Source organism: Crotalus tigris, unplaced genomic scaffold (genome assembly GCF_016545835.1).
Source record: "Crotalus tigris isolate CLP2741 ecotype Arizona unplaced genomic scaffold, ASM1654583v1 scf7180000020772.1195989, whole genome shotgun sequence".
In the NCBI taxonomy this organism is placed as follows: Eukaryota; Metazoa; Chordata; class Lepidosauria; order Squamata; family Viperidae; genus Crotalus; species Crotalus tigris.
The window spans coordinates 570474-589172 of record NW_024098171.1 but is presented as its reverse complement, the minus strand read 5'-3'; the positions used below and the strand labels follow the sequence as shown (position 1 = coordinate 589172).

Here is an 18699-nt window from a genome sequence, read left to right as displayed (position 1 = left end):
TCTGCCTCTGGGTTTTAGCATGCCTTTCATCCCTTTTTTCACTTGTTAACTGTTTTGATCTTGGCTGATGTTTAATAAATAAATGAAGACTGGGTTTTTTTTATCCTAGCTTTTTGAGTGGCAGGTGTGCGTGCTTTGATATGGAAGGAGAACAGATTAGGAATGTCCTGGTTGCAAACAAAGGTAGAAATCACCCACTGCAGTTCTATGCTGTATCTTTTTCTTTCTTTCTTTCTTTCTTTCTTTCTTTCTTTCTTTCTTTCTTTCTTTCTTTCTTTCTTTCTTTCTCTTCTATTATCTATCTATCTTTTATAGAATAGAATAGAATAGAATAGAATAGAATAGAATAGAATATTCTGCTCAGGCAGGAAACCCTATCTATTTCTATATCTGTCTGTCTGTCTGTCTATCTATCTATCTATCTATCTATCTATCTATCTAATCATCTCTATCTATCTATCTAAGTATCTATGTCTATATCTATCTATATCTATCTATATATCTATCTGTCTCTGTCTTGTCTATCTATATCTATGTCTATCTATCTATCTATCTATCTATATCTGTCTATCTATATCTGTCTGTCAATCAGTCTGTTTCTCTATCTATCATCTATCTATCTATCTATGTCTATCTATATCTATCTATATATATCTGTCTGTCATCTATCTATCTATATGTCTATCTATCTATATGTCTATCTATCTATCTATCTATCTATCTATCTATCTATCTATATCTATCTATCTCTTTGTCAATCAGTCTGTCTTGTCTATCTATCTATGTCTATGTCTGTCTGTCTATCTGTCATCTATCTATCTATCTATCATCTCTATCTATCTAAGTATCTATGTCTATATCTATCTATATCTATCTATATATCTGTCTATCTGTCTCTGTCTTGTCTATCTATATCTATGTCTGTCTATCTATCTATCTATCTATCTATCTATCTATATCTATCTATCTATGTCTATCTATCTATCTATCTATATCTATCTGTCTGTCTGTCAATCAGTCTGCTTCTCTATCTATCTATCATCTATCTATCTATGTCTATCTATATCTATCTATATATATCTGTCTGTCATCTATCTATCTATATGTCTGTCTATCTATCTATCTATCTATCTATCTATCTATATCTGTCTATCTATCTCTTTGTCAATCAGTCTGTCTTGTCTATCTATCTATATCTATGTCTATCTGTCTATCTATCTATCTATCTATCTATCTATCTATCTATCTATCTATCTATCTATCTATCTTTCAACCATCTATTTTCCATCCCTCCCTCCATCCATCCTGCCCCATTCCCACGTTTTCCCCTCCCTCCCTTTTGTGCCCTGCCAGCCAGGACCAGCGACTCCACCCGGCCCTTAACGGCGTCCCATTTGCCCCCCTTCCTCTCTCCTAGATCTCGCTATGCTGAGTTCCAGGTCAACTGCCAGCCCTCTGGACTCCCCTCAGGAACCGGATGCCAGAAGGAAAACTACGCCGCCTGTTTATTGGCCTACACTGGCATCATAGGTAGGGGGGGGGCTGTCTTTATTCTAATGCTCTCGAGAACGGCGGGGAGATTTTGCATTTATTTAGTTATTTAATGCGTCGGTTTAATTGCTCATGGCAGAAGCTTCTGTTCTGGAAGTCAACGGTCTCTTGGCAGGCCGCTCTTCCGATGCCCCGCAAAATCCTCCAGCAGGAATGTGGGTGAAGTGGGCAAAATGGCGGATGCAGCTCACGATGCATCCGCCATCTTGCCCATTTGAACAGACCCACCTCTGCGGAGGCCACTAATCCCAAGAGAAGCCCCCAGGAGGACAATTTGCCTTCCAGGGCTTTATTTTCATTATCTGTCTGGAAAACCTCTCTCTACGCTACAAGTGTAAGGCCACACCTGGAGTGCTGCATCCAGTTTTGGTCGCCATGATGTAAAAAAGATGTTGAGACTCTGGAAAGAGTGCAGAGAAGAGCAACAAGGATGATTAGGGGACTGGAGGCTAAAACATAGAAGGAACGGTTGCTGGAATTGGGGATGTCTAGTTTAATGAAGAGAAGAATGAGGGGGGACAGTATAGCAGTGTTCCTGTATCTCAGGGGCTGCCCCAAAGAAGAGGGAGTCATGCTCTTCTCCAAAGCGCCTGAAGGCAGGACAAGAAGCAACGGATGGAAAATCATCAAGGAGAGAAGCAACCTAGAACTAAGGAGAAACTTCCTGACAGTTAGAACAATTAACCAGTGGAACAACCTGCCTCCAGAAGCAGTGAATGCTCCAACACTGGAAGTTTTAAAGAAGAGACTGGACAGCCGAAATGGTATAGGGTCTCCTGCTTGAGCAGGGAGTTGGACTAGATGACCTCTAAGGTTTCTTCCAGCTCTATTTTATTCTAAGATACATTAATAGATAGATAGATAGATAGATAGATAGATAGATAGATAGATAGATAGATAGATAGATAGATAGATAGATAGACAGAAGATGGATGGATGGATGGATAATAGATAGATGAGATAGATAGATAGATAGATAGATAGATAGATAGATAGATAGATAGATAGACAGATGGATGAATAGATGGATGGTTAATAGATAGATGAGATAGATAGATGATAGATAGATAGATAGATAGATAGATAGATAGATAGATGATAGACAAACAGATATACAAATAGATGGATAGACAGATAGATAGATATAGATGGATGATAGATAATGGGAAAATTTTTAGTGATAAATATGTTAATTTTAGGTTGGATTATATTCAGAAACTGTAAAATACAATCTTTGCTGAGGAAGTTTGGCTACATCAGGCATAGTAATTACTAAGAGAATTATGTTGATAATTGGGAAAGTATTATTATTCCAAATATTAAGGTTTGGATTCAGGCCATGTGTAATATATCCATTTTTTTAAAAAGTGAAATATGAATAATACATTGCATTCTTCGGATACAGTGGTATTTAGACCAGGGGGACTGGAGATTGTTAACACTCTGATGATTTAGAACCCTTTAACCTTTAAAACTAAAGAAAACAGATTTATATCAATGTTAACTAAGATTTCTAAAATATTAATGTTGATAAGCCAAAGGTTGCTTAGCTTTTTTACATCTAAAATCGAGTGTGGCACCGATAAACAACTGCCACATAATGTTAAATTATTTATTTTATGCTAAAGATTTCTATCTTAAGCTTAATACTTAAAACTAAGGTCTCCGTGGTATTGTTCCTTGTTTTTGCATATTAAAAGGAAAAAATGAAACTTCCCCTTAATGTACGCCCTGGCAATTTGCAGTATTTATAAAAATATAACCCCCATTTAAAAAAAATAGTAACTTATCCCTCTTTTTTTGCAAAGAGATTATTTTCCACTCTTCCAAAAAAGCTGCAATCTGCTTCTGTTTGCCTGGAATTCATAACGCCATCTTCTCTTTTTTCACTAGAAATCTTCCTACAGGATACTGTTAAATATTTTAAAGCTAAGTAACAGGCTTAGAATGTTTATACAATTTTCTTTTTCGGTTTTGGGTTTTATTTTTTAATCCTTCATTCCGACGTTTCTAGTTTGTTCTGTGCTTTTGAAAAAAAAACAAAGTCTAATTTTTTTCCAGGTTGGTAATAAAATGAAAGGTTTTTCTTAAAACCCGTTGTACAGGTAGACCTCAACGTATCACCAAAATTGAGCCCAAAATTGATGTTGCTAAGTGAGCCAGTTCTTGTGAGTTTTGCCTCACTTTACGACCTTTCTAGCTACAGACATTAAGTGAATCCAGCTTGCCCATTGACTTTGCTTGTCAGAAGATCGCAAAAGTGGATCACGTGACCACGGGACATTGCAACCGTCATAAATACGAGTTAGTGACCCAAGTGTCTGAATTTGATCACGGGACCACAGAGGAAGCTGTAACGGTCATAACTGTGAAAAACAGTCATAAGTCACTTTTTTCAATGCCGTTGTAACTTTGAACGGTCATAAATTGAGGTCTACCTGTATAGCAATGTTTCTCAACTTGGGCCATTTTAAGATGGGTGGACTTCAACTCCCAGAATTCCTGAGCCAGCCATGCTGAGGGGAAAGGGAGAGGTTTCCAAGCTGAGCCATGCTGGCTCAGGAATTCTGGGAGTTGAAGTCCACGAGTCATAAAAAAAGCCAAGGTTGCCTACCCCTGGCCTAGCCACAACAGCTGCGAACTGCTGATTAGCCCAAGTTTGCTGGCTCAGGAATTCTGGGAGTTGAAGTCCCCCAGTCATAAAGCGGCCTAGGCCTAGGCCAGGGGTGGGCAACCTTGGCTCTTTTATGACTCATGGACTTCAACTCCCAGAATTCCTGAACCAGCATGGCTCAGCTTGGACACCTCTCCCTTTCCCCTCAGCATGGCTGTCTCAGGAATTCTGGGAGTTGAAGTCCACAAGTCATGAAGGGGCCATAGTTCCCTCATGCTGGCTCAGGAATTCTGGGAGTTGAAGTCCACGAGTCATAAAAGAGACAAGGTTGCCTACCTCTGGCCTAGGCCTAGGCCGCTTTATGACCTGTGGACTTCAACTCCCAGAACTCCTGAGCCAGCAGGGCTCAGCTTGGAAACCTCTCCCTTTCCCCTCAGCATGGCTGGCTCAGGAATTCTGGGAGTTGAAGTCCACGAGTCGTAAAAGGGCCAAGGTTGCCTACCCCTGGGTTAGGGTGCAAGGAAATTGACTTAAATGTACTGAAGGTTTTTAAGAAGAGATTGGGCAGCCATTTGTCTGAAATGGCAAAGGGCCTCCTGCTTGAGCAGGGGGTTGGACTAGATGACCTCCGAGGCCCCTTCCGGCTCTACTCTGATGGATTGATTGACGTGCAGGAGAGGTATTTTACAGAGGAGTTTTTCAGCCTCGGCCATTTCATAATGATGTTTTTTTTTTCAAGCTCGGTCGCTTGAAGAGACGTGGACTTCAACTCCCAGAATTCCCCAGCCAGCCACGGCTGGCTGGGGAATTCTGGGAGTTGAAGTCCGCAAGTCTTCAAGTTGCCCCGTTGGGGGGAGGGAAAAAAAACGTGGAAAAGTTTTCCTTGCTTCCTCAGAGACGCTCTCTATTCCTTCCCTCCCCTCGGCAGGCAGCACCATCACGCCCAACTACATCGACAACTCGACCGCCAACATTGCGCCCTGGTGCACTTGCAACGCCAGCGGGAACCGGCAGGAAGAGTGTGAGCGCTTCCTGCACCTTTTCACCGACAATCTCTGCCTCCGTAAGTGTTGCCTCGCTGAGCGCGTCGGAGACGGTTCGGTGGAGGAGGCGCCTTGCTTGGGACTGCGGTCCTTGGCGGCTGGTGGGGGGACGTTTGGGCCTTTCCAAAGGGCCTTTTCTTTTGGCTGTCTTTCCCTGCGACTAGACGGAGAGGGCAAGCCGCTAGTCTATAAAGAGAAAGCAAAGCCCACTCCCTTCTAGCACTGATGATGTGACCTAGTTGGGTCATGAAAGGTCTACAAAAACCACCCAGCTCAGAGAGCACCAAGGACCCTACAGTCTTCCTCCTCCTCCTCCTCCTCTTCCTCCCCCTCCTCCTCCTCTCCTCTGCAACCCTCCCCCCTTCTAGCACTGATGATGTGACCTAGTTGGGTCATGAAAGGTCTACAAGAAAACCAACAAGGTGAGACAGCATTAAGGACCTCACAATCATCCCCCTCCTCCTCTTTCTCTTTCTCCTCCTCCTCTTCCTCACAAACCCCACTCCCTTCTACAACTGATGATGTTCCATAGTTGGCTAATGAAATATCTGCAAGAAAACAACAAAGCTCAGACAGCATGAAGGACACCACCCTCTACTTTTATTACATTTGTGGTGCATTTCATCACTTCTTCTTCTTCTTCTTCTTCTTCTTCTTCTTCTTCTTCTTCTTCTTCTTCTTCTTCTTCTTCTTCTTCTTCTTCTTCTTCTTCTTCTTCTTCTTCTTCTTCTTCTCCTTCTTCTCCTCCTCCTCCTTCTTCTTCTCCCCCCTCTTCCCTTCCTTCCTTCCTCTTTCTTTGTTTCTTCCTTCCTTCCTTCCATCCATCCATTCATCCTTCCTTTCTTTTTCTTCTTTCTTTTTTTCTTTCTTTCTTTCTTTCTTTCTTTCTTTCTTTCTTTCTTTCTTTCTCTTTCTTTCTTTTTCTTTCTTTCTTTCTTTCTTCCTTCCATCCATCCTTTCTCTTTCTTTCTTTCTTTCTTTCTTTCTTTCTTTCTTTCTTTCTTCCTTTCTTCTTTCTTTCTTTCTTTCTTTCTTTCTTTCTTTCTTTCTTTCTTTTCCTCCTCCTCCTCCTCCCCCTCCTCCTCCTCCTCCTCCTTTCTCCTAAGAGGGGAGATTTATTGCCAGGTCTGCAGTGAGTCCTGATGCTTATTCAGACCAGGTCTTTGGAGAGAGCACGAGTGTGTGTGCTTCAACAAATGTCCGATGTCTCCTTGAGGATGAAAGAAGAGAGCCTTGTAAGGTGGGGGGACGACAGCCTCATCCCAGAGGGGAGTAAGTCTCCATCCATCAAAGCCCATTGAGGATGCCAAACGATCCAGCCTCAAGGCAAGGTGATGGGATTGAAGCCGGAAGGACACCAGGCTAGTCTCAGCATCTTCAGTGTGTGTGTGTGTGTGTGTCACTTTGCCACCCAGACAGGCTGGCTGTCCCTTTTTGAGCAGCTTTCCATAAGTGAGGGATGGGAACTACAACTGGTCCTTGATTTACAACAGTTCATTTAGTGACCGTTCAGAAGTTACAACGGCACTGGAAAAAAGTGACTTAGGACCGTTTTTCACACTTAACGACCGTTGCAGCATCCCCAGGGTCACGTGATCCAAATTCGGAAGCTTGGCAAGTGACTCCTATTTATGACGGTTTACAAGCAGTGTTTCTCAACCTTGACCATTTTAAGGCATGTGGACTTCAACTCCCAGAATTCCACAGCCAGCAGTGCTGGCTGTGGAATTCTGGGAGTTGAAGTCCACATGCCTTAAAATGGTCAAGGTTGAGAAACACTGGTTTACAGTGTCCCTGGGCTCTTCTGACCCCGCCTTTTGCGACCTCTTGACAAGCAAAGTCAGAAGCCAGATCCACTTAACAACCGTGTAGCTAACTTAACAGCTGCAGTGATTCACTTAACAAGTGAGGTGAGAAAGGTTATTAAAATGGGGCAAAACTCACTTAGCGACCGACTTGCTTAGCAATATAAATTTTGGGCTCTACTGTCATAAGTCAAGGACAACCTGAAATCAAGGAGAGACCCCATGTAGAACTAAGGAGAAATTTCCTGACAGTGAGAACAATTAACCAGTGGAACAGATTGCCACCAGATGTGGATGTTTCATCACTGGACGTTTTCAAGAAATGGACAGCCATTTGTCTGAAATACTATAGTGGCTCCAGCCAGAGCAGGGAGTTGGACTAGAGAACCTTCAAGGTCCCTTCCAATTCTGTTATCCCATAGACCAGGGCTCTTCAAACATGGCCCTTTGATGATCTGTGGACTTCAACTCCCAGAATCCCTCAGCCAGGCACGCTGGCTGAGGAATTCTGGGAGTTGAAGTCCACTCCTCTTAAAGTCTATATCAGGGGTCTTCAAACTTGGCCATTTGATGACTGGTGGACTTCAACTCCCAGAATCCCTCAGCCAGGCACACTGGCTGAGGAATTCTGGGAGTTGAAGTCCACTCCTCTTAAAGTCTATATCAGATGTCTTCACTTGGCCCTTTGATGACTGGTGCATTTTAACTCCCAGAATCCCTCAGCCAGGCATGCTGGCTGAGGAATTCTGGGAGTTGAAGTCCACTTCTCTTAAAGTCTATATCAGTGGTTCTCAACCTGTGGGTCGGGACCCCATTTGGGGTCAAATGACCATTTTACGGGGGTCACCAAACCATGCTGTCCGCCATTTTTTTCCCTTTTCCATAGCTGTCCTACTCCCTCTTATTGGTGGCCACACCCACTTGGGGGTCACCACAACATGGGGAACTGTATTATGGGGTCACGGCATTAGAAAGGTTGAGAATCACTGGTCTATATCAAATGTCTTCAAACTTGGCCCTTTGATGACTGGTGGACTTCAACTCCCAGAATCCCTCAGCTGGTGTGCCTGGCTGAGGAATTCTGGGAGTTGAAGTCCACAAGTCATTAAAGGGCCAAGTTTGAAGACCCCTGCTATATACAATGTATTTATGGAAATTGGTCTCCTTATCTAGCTGGTCTTTCTATCTAGCTCCTCAAGGAGAAGCACTAGCCCATTTCCCAGAAATGCTAGCTTTCTGTGTGAAAGGATCATTCAGCCTCCATACCCTCAACCCCCACCCTTCATGAAGTGTAAAGATTCCATTCAGAATAGACTTGGAAGGGACCTTAGAGGTCTTCTAGTCCAACCCCCTGCTTAGACATGAAATCCTCTACCATTCCAGACAAGTGGCTGTCCAGTCTCTTCTTAAAAGCCTCCAGTGATGGAGCACCCACAACAGCTGGTGGCAAGCTGTTCCACTGGTTAATTGTCCTCATTGCTAGGAAGTTTCTCCTTAGTTCCAAGTTGTTTCTCTCCTTGATTTGTTTCCATCCATTGTTTCTTATCCTGCCTTCAGGAGCTCTGGAAAATAAGTTGACCCCCTCCTCTTCTTTGGGGCAGCCCCTCAAATACTGGAATATTGCTATCCTGTCCCCCCCTAGTCCTCCTTCTCACTAGACTAGACACACCCAAGTCTTGCAACTGTTCTTCGTATGTTTTAGTCTTCAGATCTTCTCTGCACTCTTTCCAAAGATCTCAGCATCTTTCTTGCAACGCGGCGAGCCAAACTGGATGCACAACTGATTCCAGCTGGGGGTGTGATGGTTGTGTGTCTCTCACACATCCCTTTTTCCTTCCTTTCAGAAAATGCCATCCAGGCCTTTGACAACAGGACGTATCTGAGCGCCGCCTCCAGTCCGTCCACCTCGCCCACCACCCAGATGAGAAAGCAGGAGAGAAACACCGATAAAGTGTCTGCCACCCACCAGGAGAACATCCTGGAACAGCTGGAACCCACCAAGGTAGACCAAAGGACACGGGCCCACTTTGGGACCGACCCACCGGATGTTTTCAGATCTTTGGGCTGCGTTTGTACCCAAGGCTCCGTTTTGTCAAGCCTGGCTTTGTGGTTTGGTTGTGGGAACGCAATTCATGTGGGTTAGACGGGTCAGGGAAGGGGTTCATTGGTTGGTGGGGGGGTTGTGTGAACACAGCCACGGGGAGGAGTGATCCAATGCTGAGCAGACCCGATTAAATCTGGCCCTTGAATGTGCAAGCGGAAGAGAAGAGCACGGCTTCGATGTCAAAATCAAGACTCTTTCTTACGGTCTTTGACCAGCTTTCCAAGAAAAGGGTGAGAGTTCAACACAGGAAGTCCTCAACTGATAACTATTACTTTAGTGACCGTTGAAAGTTACTACAACACTTTCTATGTATCTATCATCTTATCTACCGTTCTTCCAAGCTCTTATTTCTATCATCTGTCATTATCTATCTTTCTATTTCTTCTATCTCTTCTTTCTTTCATCTATCTTTTTCTCTTCTATCTTGTTTAGCTATCTGTCTATTTATAATTCTTTCTTATCTATCATCTCATCTATATCTGTCTATCTTTATCTTTCATCTATTTGTCTATCTAGCTCTGTCTACCTGTCTCACATCTATCTAGCTATCTGTCTGTGTCTCTCTGTCTGTTTTATCTATCATTCATCTACCTACCTACCTACTTACCTACCTTCCTATCTATCTATCTATCTATCTATCTATCTATCTATCTATCTATCTATCTATCTATCTATCTATCTATCTATCATCTTATCTTATCTTATCTTATCTTATCTTATCTATCTGTCTATCTATCATCTATCTAGCTCTGTCTACCTGTCTCACATCTATCTATCTATCTGTCTGTGTCTGTCTCTCTGTCTATCTTATCTATCATCTCATCTATCTACCTACCTACTTACCTACCTTTCTTCCTATCTATCTATCTATCTATCTATCTATCTATCTATCTATCTATCTCTATCTTATCTGTCTCTTATCTACCTGTCTCACATCTATCTATCTGTCTGTGTCTGTCTGTCTGTCTTATCTATCATTTCATCTACCTACCTACCTACTTACCTACCTTTCTTCCTATCTATCTATCTATCTATCTATCTATCTATCTATCTATCTATCTATATCTTATCTTATCTTATCTGTCTATCTCATCTATCTATCTATCTATCTATCTTATCATCTATTTATCTATCTCTGTCTTATCTATCTTATCTATCTGTCTTATCTTATCTGTCTATCTTATCTATCTATCTTATCTGTCTATCTTATCTATCTGTCTATCTATCTATCTTTATCATCTATCTAGCTCTATCTATCTTATCTATCATCTATCATCCATCCATCCATCCATCCTATCTTATCTTATCTTATCTTATCATCTTATCTTATCTTAATATCATCTCTCATCTATCTAGCTATCTCTGTCTGTCTGTCTGTCTGTCTATCATCTACCTACCTACCTACCTACCATCAAGGTAAATTGATATTCTCAGCTTCAAAGCATCCTCCATTCCTGCAGGCTACGGAGGTCTCCGGGTAGGCACTGTTTTCCTGCCCTTGGGAGAAGTGAGGCTGTCCAGCCATTGTCTTTTGCTCCCCTCCTCCGTAACAAGCTGCCCCCTAGCCAGTGGATTTCTTTTTGGTGAACCTGATTATATCCCTTGTAATCAACCTCAATTTCCTCCTAATTGCTTTCTAATCCCTATTAAAAGCTGCTTGCGAAAAGTCACACAAACGTCAGGGGGTCCTTCTCGTGGGCAGCATCCCAACAAATAAAACTGAAAACATCAGAGCATTCGAGCACCCAGCGTTAAAGAACATGGATCCTCCAGCTTTCTTTTTTCTTTTTAAGCAGAATAATACCCTGTAATAAAAGCAGTCAATAGCATCAGAACTGAAGGCTGCAGTCTATAATTTGGATGTGGGGGAATTAGCAAATAGGCAAAGTCAGCCAGCGTGTTCTCTTGGTTTTACCTTTCTTTCTTATCTTGGTGCGTCCCTCAAAATGTTGGGAGGGAGGGAAGAAGGAAGGAAGGAAGGAAGGAAGGAAGGAAGGAAGGAAGGAAGGAAGGAAAAATGAGAAGAGGGCAGGAGAAAGAGAAAAAGAAAGAAAGGGAAGAAAGAAAGAAAGAAAGAAAGAAAGAAAGAAAGAAAGAAAGAAAGAAACAGAAAGAAGGAAGAAAGGAAAAAGAAAGAAGGAAGAAAGGAAAAAAAGAAAGAAGGAAGGAAGGAAAGAAAGAAAGAAAAAGAAGGAAAGAAAGAAAGAAAGGAAAGAAAGAAAGAAAGAAAGAAAGAAAGAAAGAAAGAAAGAAAGAAAGAAAGGAGAAAAGCAAAGTCTTACACTTAGGCAGGAAAAACCAAAGGCACAAATACAGACTAGGCGAGACCCGGCTGAAAAACAGCAACTGTGAGAGGGACCTTGGAGTCCTAGTGGACGACCAGTTAACTATAAGCCACAGTGTGCAGCAGCAGCCAAAAAAGCTAATACAATCCTGGGTTGTATAAATAAGCATAGAATCAAGATCACACAAAGTATTAGCATCGCTTTATAAAACCCTAGTGAGGCCACACCTCGAATACTGCAGCCAATTTGGGTCACCATATCACAAAAAAGATGTTGAGAGTATGGAAAAAATTCAGAGAAGAGTAACTAAGGTGATCCAAGGCCTGGAGACTAAAACCTACGAAGAACGGCTGCGGGACTTGGGATTGGCTGGTCTAAAGAAAAGAAGACACAGGGGAGACATGATAGCAGTGTTCCGGTATCTGAGGGGCTGCCACAAGGCAGAGGGGGTCAGGTTGTTCTCCAAAGCACCAGAGGGCAGGACGAGAAACAATGGTTGGAAACTGATCAAAGAGAGAAGCAACCTGGAATTAAGGAGAAACTTCCTGACAGTGAGGACAATTAACCAGTGGAACTGCTTGCCACCAGAAATCGTGGGTGCTCCATCACTGGAGACTTTTAAGAAGGGGCTAAACAGTCACTCTGAGGTGGTATAGGACAGGTTCTCCTGCTTGAACAGAGGGCTGGACTAGAAGACCTCCAAGGTCCCTTCCAGCTTCTATTCTATTCTATTCTATTCTATTCTATTCTATTCTATTCTATTCTATTCTATTCTATTCTATATCCATTCTCTATTCTATTGTTCTGTTCTATTCTACTCTACTTACTCTACTCTACTCTGTTCTATTCTATTCTATTCTATTCTATTCTATTCTATTCTATTCTATATCCATTCCATTCTCTATTCTATTCTATTCTATTCTATATCCATTCTATTCTATTCTATTCTATTCTATTCTATTCTATTCTATTCTATTCTATATCCATTCCATTTTCTATTCTATTCTATTCTATTCTATTCTATTCTATTCTATTCTATTCTATTCTATTCTATTCTATATCCATTCCATTCTCTATTCTATTCTATTCTATTCTATTCTATTCTATATCCATTCCATTCTCTATTCTATTCTATTCTGTATCCATTCCATTCTCTATTCTATTCTATTCTATTCTATTCTATTCTATTCTATTCTATATCCATTCCATTCTCTATTCTATTCTATTCTATATCTATATTAATACCACTCTTCAATGCCTTGGTAAGGCCACACTTGGAATACTGCATTCAGTTTTGGTCACCACGATGTAAAAAAGATGTTGAGACTCTAGAAAGAGTACAGAGAAGAGCAACAAAGATGATTAGGGGACTGGAGGCTAAAACATATAAGGAACGGTTGCGAGAATTGGGTATGTCTAGTTTAACGAAGAGAAGGACAAGGGGGGACATGATAGCAGTATTCCAATATCTCAGGGGCTGCCATAAAGAAGAGGGAATTAAGCTATTTTCCAAAGCACCTGAAGGCAGGACAAGAAGCAACGGGTGGAAACTAATCAAGGAGAGAAGCAACCTAGAACTAAGGAGAAACTTCCTGACAGTGAGAACAATTAATCAGTGGAACAGCTTGCCTCCAGAAGCAGTAAATGCTCCAACACTGGAAGTTTTTAAGAAGAGACTGGACAGCCATTTGTCCGAAATGGTGTAGGGTTTCCTGCCCGAGCAGGGGGTTGGACTAGATGACCTCCAAGGTCCCTTCCAACTTTACTATTATTATTATTATTATTATTATATCCATTCCATTCTCTATTCTATTGTTCTGTTCTATTCTATTCTACTCTACTCTACTCTATTTTATTCTATTCTATATCCATTCTATTCTATTCTGTTCTGTTCTATTCTATTCTATTCTATATCCATTCCATTCTCTATTCTATTCTATTCTATATCCATTCCATTCTCTATTCTATTGTTCTGTTCTATTCTATTCTATTCTATTCTACTCTACTCTACTCTACTCTACTCTACTCTATTCTATTCTATATCCATTCTATTCTATTCTATTCTATTCTATTCTATTCTATTCTATTCTATATCCATTCCATTCTCTATTCTATTCTATTCTATTCTATTCTATTCTATTCTATTCTATTCTATTCTATTCTATTCTATTCTATTCTAATGACCTCTGGGTGGCAGCAAAGAGAAGCACCTTTTACCCTCTGCTGCTCTCTGGGGACAGACCATGGTATTGCAGCTCAGGTATAATGGACAGCAACTTTTGGCTCACGGTCTCTTTTGGCGTGTGTCCAGGGCATAAAGTTAGCCCTTTGGTTTTCCCCTTTGTCTGTTCCCCATCTCCTTGCTGCTGAGAGGAGCTGCTCTTTTATGGCGTCCGTAAACTTCAGCTCCAGAAATCTCCTCCACCATATTTATTTATTTCCTTGCCATCAAACATCGGTTTGATCTCTCGTTCTTCTGTTGCTCCCAGAAAGCTTCCGAGCTCTGCTTTCTCCAAAGCTTCTTTTTCTTTTTTTTTTTTTTTCTCTTTTAAATACATTTTCATTAGAAGGTCATTAGCATTTTTCAATACGGTAAAAGTATACAAAACCAAAACAACAGCAACAAAAAAGATAGAAAGCGCAAAACAAAAAAAGAACAGGAATGAAAAAAAAATAAACTTACGGTTCATGCCTTTATTTCTACCCAGCGATTGTCGGTCCAAGTTAATTATTCGTTGCAACGAAAACCATTGAACACACCGTTCAAAGGAAAACAAAAAACAAAAAACAGGAAAACCGAACTCACGAGTCAAAGCTAATAGAATAATACGGAATTTTATTGTCCCTCTTGTTTCCACTCCAAGCTCTATCTCTAGGATCAAAAAAATAAATTTATTAATTTAAAAACCCACAGGATATTATTTGTATAAAACTGAGGCATGAAGCTAAAAATGTTAAGATAAAAGGGGTCGCAGAGCAGATTTCCTTACAAACCGTCTCAAAGTTGTTTCAACTTATTTACATCTCACACTTCTTAACTGCCCATCTGCCTCAGAGCTGGGCTCCGGGTGGCATCCAAGTTAACGTTAAATGCTGGGAATTAAATCCAAATTCTCTGGTGTTCAGCTCTTCTGCAACACACGGGCACCTTATCCTATTTCTGAAAAATAAAATAAACACACACAAACACAAAGAGAGATGTAATCCTCTCCGTTTCTTGAAAGAACTGCAAACGCCGCCAAGCCCGGTGTGTATAACGCAATGTTGTTGCTGCTAGAGCTTCACTCCCTCCAGGTGAAGTTTGCTAACCGCATCGAACTCCTGGTGGAGTCCGGAGGCGATCCGGATTAAAAGAAAAGAAAGGCGCTAAGCCAATTTCAAAGGAACAATAAATCCCTTCCCCGGTTCCAACCAGAGAAGCTGGATATCGGAGCTCACTTCTTGCCTGTTTTCAAGAGCGGGAGAAACTAGACAGACTCCTTGACTTAACGACCGCAATTGGGCCCCAAAATTACGTTGTTAAGGGAGAGACTGCTTACGGGAGTTTTGCCCCATTTTACAACCGTTCTTGCCACCGTTGCGAAGCGAATCCCCACAGGTGTTAAGTCAGGGACACAGTGGTTAAGTGACTCTGGCTTCCCCCATTGTCAGACGGCCGCGAAAAGGGGATGGCGTGACCCCCCCCCCCGGATTCTGGAACCGTCATGAATCCGAGTCAGTGGCCGAGCGTCTGAATTTTGATCACGTGCCCCTGGGGGAGGCTGCGACGGTCGTAAGTGTGAAAAACGGTCCTAAGTCACTATTTTGGGTGGCGTCGTAACTTCGAACAGCCACTAAACTAAACGATTGGTTGTAAATTGAAGACAAGGCAGGATTCCTCTATCTTCTCTTTTGCGCTGGCGAGAAATTCCATGTGTGCTAATCACACTTGGCCAAATGGAGTATTTTTTCCTCTTCTATTCTCTGTTTTCTGTTCTCTGTTCTCTATTCAGTTCTATTCTGCATTGTATTAGCCTATCTATCACAGGGGTCTTCAAACTTGGCCCTTTTAGGACTTGTGGACTTCAACTCCCAGAATTCCTCAGCCAGGCATGCTGGCTGAGTAATTCTGGGAGTTGAAGTCCACAAGTCCTAAAAGGGCCAAGTTTGAAGACCCTTAATCTATCAGCTATTCTATCCTATCCTGTCTTATTCTAGTCTAATATAGTCTATTCTTCTCTTCTGTCCTACCTTACCTTACCTTATCCTACCCTTTCCTTCCTTCCTTCCTTCCTTCCTTCCTTCCTTCCTTCCTTCCTTCCTTCCTATCTACCTATCTCTTTCCTATCCTATCCTATCCTATCCTATCCTCCATCCCATCCACCCATCCATCGATCCATCCATCTATCTATCTATCTATCTATCTATCTATCTATCTATCTATCTATCTATCTATCTATCTATCTATTTATCTATCTATATCTTTCCTATCCTATCCTCCCTCCTATCTATCTATCTATCTATCTATCTATCTATCTATCTATCTATCTATCTATCTATCTCTTTCCTATCCTATCCTATCCTATCCTATCCTCCCTCCTATCTATCTATCTATCTATCTATCTATCTATCTATCTATCTATCTATCTATCTATCTAATCTTTCCTATCCTATCCTATCCTATCCTCCATCCCATCCACCCATCCATCGATCCATCCATCGATCCATCCATCCATCCATCCATCCATCCATCCATCCATCCATCCATCCATCTATCTATCTATCTATCTATCTATCTATCTATCTATCTATCTATCTATCTATCTATCTATCTAATCTTTCCTATCCTATCCTATCCTATCCTATCCTATCCTATCCTTTCTGTTCTGTTCTTTATTCTCTGTTCTGTTCTATTCTACGCTGTATTATTCTGTCTATCACAGTGGTTCTCAACCTTTCTAATGCCGCGACCCCATAATACAGTTCCCCATGTTGTGGTGACCCCCAACCACTTATACATCACCGGGTGCCAGGGGCGTGGCCAAAGAAAAGGGGGGGGGGAAATGGCAGACAGCCTTGTTTGGCGACCCCCGTGAAATGGTCGTTCGACCCCAAATGGGGTCCCAACCCACAGGTTGAGAACCGCTGGTCTATCATCTATTCAGTTCTGTTCCTTTCCATTCTATTCCACATGTGACCCTGGGGGGACGCTGCAACGGTTTTGAGGGTGAAAATCGGCATGGAGTCACTTTTTGCAGTGCTGTTGTAACTTTGGACGGTCACTAAAAGAACCGTTGTAATTCGGCCATATTTTCCAACACTCCTTCTGAACGTCCCTCCTGTCGGTGGGTGGTTCCCTCTCCGTCTTCTTGATCTTTGCTTCATCCTTCACCCCCACGGCGAGTCCCATCTCCTCACGCTCACCGTCACTCTGCTTGTTGTTCTAGGTGTCTGCAGAAGAGAAGCCGTTGCGCGATGCGTCCCACCTTGGACCTGGAGCGTCCGACTCCGCCCTGGCATTGACCCTTAACCTCTGGATGATGGTGTGGAGCTGCACGGCCACCAGTACTGTCCTCCTGGTGGCTATGTGAACCAGACTGAGGCCTTGCTCAAGACTGCCCATTGAGGGGGCCTGCTTGGTCTTCGATTTTTCCAACTTGGGACTCCAGGAGGGTGGTCCCACCCACCGCCATCTTCCTCCTCATCGACTTTGTAGCAAGAGAAGAGGAAAGAAATCCTCATCCCATGAGCTGGTCTGTGAACGTCTTTCTGGAGCGCAAGAGTGGGCCATCCAGGGAAAGAGTCAACCCTGAACATCTTCAAGAAATCCCGCAGATGTGCTGAAGCCACAAACAGAAACCAATCCACACGAGCGTCTTTTCTTCATCTTTGACCAATGAGTCAAAGCTGCCTCTCCTTTTTTTGGTGCAATGAAGCAGTCTCACCTGAGAACGAGAAGATCTGTCCTCTGGGAAAACCTTCTGAAACCAGGTTGGGATCCACCTTCTCCACGCTTGGTGTGGGAAGACTGCTCCCCCCACATCAACGTGTGGTATCAAAACTCTACCTAGCCCCCTTGTTTTTCATAAAGGTTGAGTGATTTTAATTTAAGTCGAGCGAGGCTCAACCACAACCCAAGCAGAAGGACCTTCCACTGGAGTGGTCTAGTGAGAATCAGAAACTAGGGACCAGCTTTTGAAACGTGGTTCTTGGTGGGATTCAGTGGGCCTTCACTACAGACGGAAATTGCCCACCCTTCTTATGGGCAACGCATCAGTTGGGGTCAGTTGAGGTTCTTCACCATGACAGCTTTGTATAGGAACTGAAAATTCCCCTACGGGGTTGACGTGTGGTGTGGTGGGACAAGACCGTGGGGGGGGGGTGAAACCTCTCAAAAGAGTGTGCAGGATGGACATCTCACACTAGGTCTCCACGAGACGGACATCTCACGTATAAGTCTCCACGAGACGGACACGTCCCACGTAGGTCTCCACCCATTTTTGAAAGGTTGGGGCTCCAAAAGCAAACCCATCATGGTCGACCCAACCTTTGTTGATAGCAACATGGGTTTCAAAGCAAGAGTTGTGTTTCTCGACAAAAATCACCACGCCGTTCAGCTTAAGGGGTCTTCCCGGAGAAGGGCAGTGCTTTGAGCTGAGACTAAACGATTAAACGAGAACAGATGTTCCATCCGTGGCAAACGATTGATCCCTGCTGATTCACAGCCCCTGCACACACACAAACACACACACACACACACACACACACACACACACACACACACCCCGACCTCACCAGGAGGCTCAGAAGCACCAACGGAGCTACACAACGGTGGTGTTCAATCCTGCTGGGAAATGTGTCTTGGCTGCTATTCACGGCAGCAATTGATAGTCGTCACGATGCCCCATCACCACATTCCGATCATCGCTATTCTAGCTTGGAGTTATTCGGCCTTTGGAACCGAGGGGGGGGGATGAGATTATATGATGGGGGGGGGTCTTTCTCCATCTCTGGGAAATCGCTCTGAGGCTTCATCTCCGGGACTCTGCTGCTGCATGGGTGTGTGTGTGTGTGCAGAGAACGATGTCCTTCTTAAAAGGGCGGGGAAAAAAAATCAAACTTGCTTTAGAAATGTGGCAGACACAGCAATTGCGCTAGATGGAGTGTGGTACCCTCGCAATGCGAGGCGGCCGTGGTAAGGTTTGAATGTTGCCGATGGGTTCAAACGAAGCAAAATGGCCGCCGCGTTGTCTTTCACTACATCATTCGACGCTCGGTGCGCGACGTAAAGAACTCCCTCAACACAGCCAGAAATATT

At 42.8% G+C, this 18699-nt stretch overlaps 1 protein-coding gene across 1 annotated transcript in view; it reads left to right on the top strand.

The window, feature by feature from the left end:
* The window catches only part of GFRA4 (GDNF family receptor alpha 4), a 103715-nt gene extending 85568 nt beyond the window's left edge, over window positions 1-18147 (top strand). Inside the window, exons 5-8 of the mRNA XM_039368368.1 lie at window positions 1418-1530; window positions 5094-5228; window positions 8858-9015; window positions 16829-18147. Of these exons, the coding sequence (XP_039224302.1) occupies window positions 1418-1530; window positions 5094-5228; window positions 8858-9015; window positions 16829-16972 (550 nt within the window). The 3' untranslated portion in view covers window positions 16973-18147. The remainder of the gene's footprint in view (window positions 1-1417; window positions 1531-5093; window positions 5229-8857; window positions 9016-16828) is intronic.
* The last annotated feature ends 552 nt before the right edge of the window (window positions 18148-18699 follow it).